The sequence below is a fragment of the Pan troglodytes genome, chromosome 8 (genome assembly GCF_028858775.2).
Source record: "Pan troglodytes isolate AG18354 chromosome 8, NHGRI_mPanTro3-v2.0_pri, whole genome shotgun sequence".
NCBI lineage: Eukaryota > Metazoa > Chordata > Mammalia > Primates > Hominidae > Pan > Pan troglodytes.
The window spans coordinates 107,320,717-107,330,376 of NC_072406.2; the positions used below are offsets into that span (position 1 = coordinate 107,320,717).

The 9,660-nt window shown below is 36.8% G+C and overlaps 1 protein-coding gene across 1 annotated transcript in view; it reads left to right on the top strand.

The window, feature by feature from the left end:
- ACSM6 (acyl-CoA synthetase medium chain family member 6) overlaps positions 1 to 9,264 on the top strand; it is a 35,217-nt gene extending 25,953 nt beyond the window's left edge. Inside the window, exons 9-11 of the mRNA XM_054660361.2 lie at positions 364 to 444; positions 5,781 to 5,882; positions 9,124 to 9,264. Coding sequence (XP_054516336.2) covers positions 364 to 444; positions 5,781 to 5,882; positions 9,124 to 9,264 — 324 coding nt within the window. The remainder of the gene's footprint in view (positions 1 to 363; positions 445 to 5,780; positions 5,883 to 9,123) is intronic.
- Positions 9,265 to 9,660: the final 396 nt, after the last annotated feature.

A 9,660-nucleotide genomic window follows, 5' to 3' on the forward strand; every position in this document is an offset into this window, starting at 1 on the left:
CGTGGCTAGTTGGTAAGACTTTTGTGTATCTTTTAATCTATGAATTTCCTCATTACCTTCTTTTTTCCTTGAATTTGTTATTTTAAAAAACTGAGTTGTTGGTTCTTTTGAATATTTCACAGCCTGGATTTTGCTAATTGCAGTATGGTTTACATGTTCTTCTGTTCCCCTGCATTTCCTGTAAATTGACCTAGAGGTTAATTTAGTCACACTCCTGCTTGATTTTTTTTTAATCAAGATTACTTGTTAGACTGTGTAATGTTGTTCTGTTAGGAGGCACATAATGTCTGGTTATGATCAATAACTAGATCCATTAATTTATTGCTTTTTTAAAGAAAAACTTGTCTGCATTTCTTTGAACAGGGTCTACTCTGTGCCACTTCCAAAACAATAAAATTGAAGCCAAGCTCTCTGGGGAAGCCATTGCCACCTTATATTGTCCAGGTAGGAGATCATAGTAATGATTATGACAGATATTATTAAGTGAGCTCTTACAGTTGTTTATCTAAATTTCTGACATAAAGGTAGGCAATGAGGAAAGTCCAGCATTCTCTAAATTCACCCCAAGGATAATCTCACATTATTGCTTTTATTTCCACCTCAATATCCTTTTGGAATACAAAGCCCAGACACAGGAATGAGGGAAGGAGATGCTGACAATTTTGCAGAATATCCCTTTAATGTAGTTCAAGTTTCAAATATGGAGAAATCAAATAAAAAAAATTGCTATTAAAAAGATATGTGCAAAATAAAGACAACTATTTTGAATGCACCATCATAAGCATTCTGTACTTGAACTAAAAATATACTAAAGTGGGAAGTCTAAGCCACTAGTCAGCTGCTCGGGTGTCGATTATTATAAATACTGTAATGTGATTCCCAAATGATGTAGCTGAATTCACAGTATGGGCATAGGAAGCAATACTAAGATGGTAGGGCAAATGCTGTGTTTAGGATTTTATTACATAAAAGCAGACTCAAATTAGCAGCAGTTATAAAATTACCATTATTCATTTTAAGATAGTCCTTTGCTTTCACGCCTATCTCGCCTTTTTTTAACATTGGTCAAAAGGAAATAGTAAGTTCTCAACCTGAATGAAAGAAATATTAGTATTTACTTTAACTATTGTATCATTCTGAAATTGACCCAATTTTGTTAAAGATAATGTTTACTGTAGAGTTCTATTTTTTGTTTTTTGTTTGCCTATCCAGTTTCACTACATATTATTTAACAGGATGTGGAAGTTAACCTAATACATTGAGGTTTATATGTTTGTTTTTTCCAGTAATCATGAATAGGTACTACATTATATTAAATGTGTTTTCTGATCCTATTAAAAAGGTAAAATAGTTTTTCTCTATTAATAGAGTTAATTAAAAATATTTTCAAATGTTAAATTTTCGTTGCATTTCTTTCTTTTTATTTTCTTGGATTGAATTTCTTAATTTTTATTTGTTTGGGCCTTTGCATTTAGAGACATGAATAAAATGAGCATGTAATTTTCCTCTCAAAAAATAAGAAAAAATTAAAATGTTCCTTGCATACTAAAGTATAAACAAAAATGAAATAAATGAAATTGAAAAATAAAATGTTCCTTAGGATTTTCTTAGAAAAAAAATCTTCCTACAAAATCAACAAACCTTAGAACTAAGAAAAACAAATGAGAAAAATACACAAAGAAATAAAATCAGAAGTGAAAGAGGAGAAACTCCAACTCATGCCATAGAAATGTGAAGAATCCCTATAGAATCCCTATGAATAATTATATGTCAACAAAGCCAGGTGTGGTGGTGCATGCCTGAAATCCCAGCACTTTCGGAGGCCGAGGCCAGTGGATCACTTGAGGTCAAGAGTTCAAGACCATCCTGGCCAACATGGTGAAACCCCGTCTTTACAAAAATACAACAATTAGCCGGGTGTGATGGCAGGTGCCTGTAATCTCAGCTACTCAGCAGGCTGAGGCAGGAGAATCCCTTGAACTCAGCAGGCGGGGGTTGCAGGGAGCCAAGATCATGCCACTGCACTCCAGCCTGGGTGACAAGAGCAAAACTCCATCTCAAAAAAAAAGAAAGGAAAAAAATTATATGTCAACAAAATAGACAACTTAGAAAAAATGGATAAAGTCCTAAAAACATACAACCTACCAAGACTGAATCATAAAGAATTAAAAAGTCAGAACATACCAATAACTAACAAAGAGATTAAATTAGTAATCAAAAACCTTCCAACAAAGAAAAGCCCAGCACCAAATGCCTTCACAGATGCATTCTACCAGAATGAGGGACAAAGATGACATGATAATCTCAAAAGACGCAGCAAAAGCATTCCACAAGATTCAACACCTTTTGATGATAAAAATTCTCAAGAAATTGGGAAGTTGAGGAACTTACCTCAACACAATAAAGGCCATATATAAAAAGCACATAGCTAACTATCATACTCAATGGTCAAAAACTGAAAGCTTTTCTCTCATATCTGGAACAAGGAAATGATACACATTCTCACCACTTCTATCCAACATAGTATTATAATTCCTAGCCAGAGTAAGTAGAAAATAAAAGGAAAAAAGAAGTATTCAAATCAGAAAGGAAGAAGTAAGATTATCTCTGTTTGCAGATTACATGATCTTATAGATGTGCAGAAAATTATATTTCTACATATGGTATAAAGAAAAGTCTAAAGATTAACCAAAAAAATTAGGATAAACAAATTTAACAAAGTTTCAGGATACAAGATCAATACACAAAAATCAGTTGTGTTTCTATACACTACAATAAATTATCAAAAAGGAAATTAAGAAAACAATCTTGGCTGGGCAAGGTGGCTCACACCCGTAATCCCAGCACTTTGGGAGGCCAAGGTGGGCAGATCACTTGAGGCCAGGAGTTCGAGACCAGCCTGGCCAACATGGCAAAACCCCATCTCTACTAAAAATACAAAAATTAGCCAGGCATGGTGGCATATGACTGTAATCCCAGCTACTCAGGAGGCTGAGGCAGGAGAATCACTTGAACGCGGGAGGTGCAGGTTGTAGTGAGCAGAGATCGCACCACTGCACTCCAGCCTGGGTGACACAGCAAGATCTGTCTCAAAAAAAAAAAAAAAAAAAAAAAGTCTAACTCATAGATCTGGAAAGTGAATTGGTGGTTGCCAGGAGCTGGTGGAGAGGAGAAAACAGGAAGGTATCCACCAAGGGGTACAAAATTTCAGCTACACAGACAGTAACTACTAGAGATCTACTCTACAGCATAATGCCAACAGTTAACAACACTGTATTACATACTTAAAATCTTGCTAAGGAGATATATTAAGTGTTCTTATTACCAAAATAATAATAATAATAAGAGGGTGGGAGGAAACTTTTGAAGGTGATGAATAGGTTTATGGCATAGATTGTGGTGACAGTTCCATGGGTGTTTACTTATCTTCAAACTCATCAAGTTGTACACATTAAATATGTATAGCTTTTTGCATGTCAACTCTACCTCATTAGAGGGTTTATTTTTTTAATTCAGGTGAGAAAGGAGAAGAGGACCCACACAAAGGGGGAAGATGAAAGAGATATTTTTTAATTTGTCAAAATGAAGTATAACTTCATTCCTTACACTCCCTATCCAAAACACGCACACATACAGACACACAGACACACAGACACACACACACACACACACACACACACACACACACTTCCCACAAAGAAAAACAGGCCCAAATGGCTTTGCGGTGAATTCTATCCAACATTTAAGGAAGCATTAACATTAATCCTTCACAAACTCTCCCCAAAAACATATAACACCAGGATTTTGGAGGCTGTGTCTCAAAATGGGGTCATAGTATGAGCCAGGATCATCCTGATACCAAAACCAAAGACATCACAAGAAAAGAAAACCATAAATTAATATTTCTGATTACTATAGGTGCCAAAAAAACTCAACAAAATACCAGCCAACCTAACAAGGAACATATAAATGGATTATATACCATAACCAAGTGGGATTATTCCAGAAATACAAAGTTGGTTCAAACTATAAAAACCAATTAATATACCATAAAACAAAGTACACAAATCACATGATCATCTCAACAGACACAGAAAAATCATTGACAAAATCTAACACCAACACCTATTTATGGTAACAACCCTCAACAAACTAGCAATGAAAGGGAGCTTTCTCAACCTGACAAAGGGCATACAGAAACCCCATAGCTCACATCAGACTCAACAGTAAAAAACTGAAAGTGCTCCCACTGAGATCAGGACTTATGAGAATATTCACTCTTCATAGAGGTTCTATCCAGAGCAATCAGGCAAGAAAAAGAAATAGCATCCCAATTGGAAAGGAAGAAGTAAAACTATCTCTATTCAACATGACATGACCATGTATATAGAAAATCCTAAGGAATACACACACACTATTAGAGCTAACAACTGAGGTCATCAAAGTTGCAGGAAATAAGATCAATTTACAAAAAATTATTAATAGTATTTCTACGTAGTATCAATAAACAATCAAAAAATAATAGAACAATCTCATTGAAAATAAAAATTTTTTAATCTCATTTAAAAATGTATTCTCTAGATAATTCATCTAATTTACTAGACTTAGTACTAAATGCCACTTCTTTTCCCAAAGTCTAAAGTTCGTCATCAAAGTATAAAGATGTATTATCCCTGAAGACCTCTGATCCTTAGGGCTGGTAGTTTCTATAGAAAAGTTCCCAAGTATTCAGCAAGGATAATAAATTCAAAATGAGTATGCATATTGCTTTCCAAGGTGACAACTTGGAAGGTTGTAGCCCTCAAAATTGAGCTAGCATCTCAGTGTACTTTTTAACTCCTGTCACATTACTTCATGGTCATGCCTTCCATTTCAGGTCAATAAAGAAGCCACTCGGCTGAAATAAGTCATTATTTTCTTTTTTGAGACAGAGTTTTGCTCTTGTTGCCCAGGCTGGGGTGCAATGGCATGATCTTGGCCTCCCGGGTTCAAGCAATTCTCCTGCCTCAGCCTCCCAAGTAGCTGGGATTATAGGCATGCGCCACCACGCCCAGCTAATTTTGTATTTTTAGTAGAGACAGGGTTTCTCCATGTTGGTCAGGCTGGTCTCGAACTCCCGACCTCAGGTGATCTGCCCACCTCGGCCTCCCAAAGTGCTGGGATTACAGGCGTGAGCCACCACGCCCAGCCAATAACTCATTATTTTCAAACTGTATTTTATTTATTCCTAGCCTGCCCTCTAATTCTTAATAGGAAAAAATAACACCACCTCCTAGACTGTTATAAAACTGCCAAATCTGTTTTTAAATTTTCATGTTCTTTATATTTCTTTTCTTATACATAAGATGGCTAATTAAGTGTCCTTGTTTGAAAGGCCTTTCTGAGATGCTGGCTTTCTTAAAACTTTGTACTAACCAGGCAATGGAGCCCTTACCTGTATTGTCTTATTTCATCCTCACAATAAAGCTGTATAATAGGTGCACTTTAAATCTCTGATTTTCTAGATGAGGAAACTGAGGTACAGAGAAGTATCCAAGAATCTCAGAGTCAGAAGGTGTCAGAGTGGACATGCAAACCCAAATATTTCCAGCTCTGGCACCCTCACACTGACGACTGAACCACACTGCCTCCTAGGTTGCCCAGTATCTAAGTACACCAACCAAGCACTTTCCTGGCATCTTAAATGGGGGTAGAAAGGCTTAAGTTTAGATCTTGTGGTGTTTTAGGAAGAGCACAAGTGGTTTGTAAGGAAAATACCTTTAGTGATTATCTAATTTCAGATTGTGGATGAAAACTCAAATCTCCTGCCTCCAGGGGAAGAAGGAAATATTGCAATCCGCATAAAACTAAACCAACCTGCTTCTCTGTACTGTCCACACATGGTAGGAAAATTTTCTTCTTTCCTAAATACTTTCATTGTTGCTACTAATCATAGTGCCATTATTGTTGAGTACTTTATGATTTGCCAAATACTTTTGTCCCAATTTTTAATTTTGAGTCTCCAAAAATGTTAAATAGTAGCACTCACCTATATTCACTTCTTATTAAGATTTTGCCCCATTTACTTCATATTTGCACATTTTTGATGAGACATTTGGGAGTAAATGCAGACATTATGACACTTTGTCCTTAAAGATTTCAGCAGCATTCTCCTAAGAATAAGGACTTTCTTCTTAAACATCAGCACCATCACATCTATGAAAATTAAAAATAATTATTTAATACTATCTAATATCTAGCCAATACTTAGACTTTCTCAATTGTACTCAAATGTGTTTTATACCTTTTGTAAATCCAGAATTCAATCAAAGTTCATGCATTTATTTGGTTCTCATATCTCTTGTTTTTATCTATAACTGTTCCACCCCCATGTTTTTCGTGACGTGGACATTTTGAAGAATAGAGGACGGTTGTGTTAAAAAATGCCTCACTTTCTAGGCTTACATATTGTTTCCTTATAATGAGATCCAGGATAAACATCTTTCCAAGACTATTATGTAGATGATGTATATTTCTTATTTGCTTATGGGGGGAAACATTAGGTTGTCATTTTGGGTGCTGATCATTTTGATCTTTTGATTAAGGAAATGAGTGCCATTTCCATTGTAAAGGTACATTTTCCTCTTTGTAATTAGTAATAATCTGCCGTGTAACAATTTGAGACTCTGTAAATATCCTATTCTCCAATTAACTTTCACCCAATCATTTTAGCATCCATAGATGATTCTTTTCTTTTTGGAAACAATTATTAAAATAAAGAGTGGCTGGGCACAGTGGCTCATGCCTGTAATCTCAACACTTTGGGAAGCTAAGATGGACAGATCACTTGAGCCCAGGGGTTCAAGACTAGCCTGGGCAACATGGCAAAACTCCATCTCTACAAAAAAAAAATACAAAAATTAGCCAGGCATGGTGGCATGCACCTGTAGTCCCAGCTACTCAGGAGGCTGAGGTGGGAGGATAAACTGAGAGCAGGACGTCAAGAGTGTAGTGAGCTGGGTGTGATGGCACCACTGTGCTCCAGCCTGGGCAACAGAGCAATACCCTGTCTCAAAAACAAATAAATAAAATGGAGGGTGCAGAACGGTGATTTTCAAACTGCTATTTCTTATACATTAATTAGGTGGCATTATTCCATAAAGATGAGCAGTCCATTTTATCTATAAAGAGAGGCTTTCTTTTAACTACTTTTAAAATATTTATTTAGCCTTTCCTGATAATAAAACTCACTTGTGTTCAATATAGACAACTTTCAGAAATACAGAAAAGATCAAAGAAGAAAAGCATATTAACTCATAATGCCACCATTCTTAGCCACTATTAACATTTGATGTGTATATATCCTTCATTCTTTTTCTATTTATTTGTCTTGTTTTATAAAAGTGGGATTGTACTCTATCAGCTTTTGTGAAGCCTGTTTTTTTACTTATGATTTTCAGGGATCAGTAAATCTTATATGACAACTTTTTTTTTTTTTTTTTTGAAACAGGTTCTCACTCAGTCACCCAGGCTGGAGTGCAGTGGCACAATCTCGGCTCACTGCAACCTCCACCTCCTGAGTTCAAGCGATTCTACTGCCTCAGCCTCATGAGTAGCTGGGATTAACAGCTCTCACCACCACGCCTAGCTAATTTTTGTATTTTTAGTAGAAACAGGGTTTTACCATGTTGGCCAGGTTGGTCTGGAACTCCTGACTTCAAGTGATCCACCTGCCTCAGCCTCCCAAAGTGCTGACAGCCACCGCACCCAGCCCTTATATGAAAACATTTTTAATAATTTTATAAAATCTTATCAAGGAGAACTATCATGATCTATTTAACATATCTGCTATTGTTGAAAATTTTGGTTACTTCCAATGTTTTATATTGTAAATACTTCTTCAATGAGTATCCTTGTTAACTCTTTAAATGCCTCTTTGAGTATCTCTCGTGGAGTTTTTGAGTTAAAGCCTAGGTAAAACGTTTTAAATATTTTAATAATTTCTGTGAGAGAATAATGCTGAATATTTCCAGACTTTGATAACACAACTTCAATACAGTGAGACTTTAAAATCATGTTCTCACCCATAAGACAGATTCCAAAGAAGAGACCCAGATATCTCACATACCTACTGGGATTATTGTGCTGTTTGAGAATGAGCTGCTTACACAGCTTTTCACTAAAGTTTATTAGAACTCTAACAAGCAGGTTGTCCATTAGATCTAAGAATCTGGACACATTGGTGACGTGGTCTCTATGGCAATGAGTCAAATGCTGTTAGAATCTGGCCGGGCGCGGTGGCTCATGCCTGTAATCCCAGCACTTTGGGAGGCCAAGGCAGGCGGATCACCTGAGGTCAGGAGTTTGAGAGCAGCCTGGCCAACATGGCAAAACCCCATCTCTACTAAAAATACAAAAAAAATTAGCCGGGCTTGGTGATCGGCACCTGTAATCCCAGCTACTGGGGAGGCTGAGACACGAGAATCACTTGAACCTGGGTGGCAGATGTTGGCAGTGAGCCGACATCACACCACTGCATTCCAACTTGCGTGACAGAGTGAGACTGTTTCAATTAAAAAAAAAAAAAGAATCTGTGAACACTCCATGGAACGATCCTGCAAAATGGGCCAATCTCATGCAAAGGGAAATTTTCACCAATCACTCTAATTGTGCTTCTGGTGTAAGAACCTTAAGCTGAAGCCACCTTTTTCTGATGGAATTTTGGTCAGGGGCGGTATGAAAATTAAAGGCACAATTCAAAGACAGGGAACAGTGATTGCATCTGATGGATGATGAGCCTGAGAAAATAGCAGCCAACACTCCTTACACATACTGTACCTGGCCTTGTGCTAAAATGCTGTGTCCATGTTGCCTCATTTAAGCCTCAGGACAAACCTCTGAGTGAAGTGCCATCATTACTCTCGTTTCTAGCTAGGACAAAAAAAAAAAAGCTGAAGTTAAGAGAAATGACCAAGGAAAGTTCTCCGTGTTTGTTGAGTTTTCTATGTGAGATCCCCTGGAGAATGGGGATCCTGACTTATTTTTCTCAGTCTCCCCTGGGGCTAGCCAGAGTGCTCAATTCATATCACTAAATGATTGTGAGAGGGAAGTAAATGTAGGTTTCTGGATTCATCATTCTATCAGGTGAGCTGGGAGGAATATGCTTCAGCAAGAGACCACATGCTTTACCTCACAGGTGACAGAGGGATCATGGATGAAGACGGCTACTTCTGGTGGTCTGGTAGAGTTGATGATGTTGCCAATGCATTGGGTCAGAGATTGTGAATGCTTTGGTTATTGCTATTGAGCCTGGGGCTGTAGGAGTTTGAAGAAGACTCTGGACTGCTTCCAATACGTAGGAATTATATTTCTAAAGTTTAGAAAATGCAAACAACCAAAAATAAAAAAATAAAACTCATCCATAATCTCATATTGTAGAGTATATTCTTCTAATCTTCTTTCTTCTTATACATAAACTTTTTTTTTTTTTGGTAGAATTGAGTTCAGGGAGAAATGCTCTAGCGTAACTTGCCTTTTTCACTCAACAATGTAACAGAAATATTTTTCTGTGCAATTAAATATAAAAATTCATTTTTTAAATTAGTTTATCACGACCAATAAGTACACAGATCTTACATGAATACTGTCAGGCCTCTGAGCCCAAGCTAAGCCATCATATCT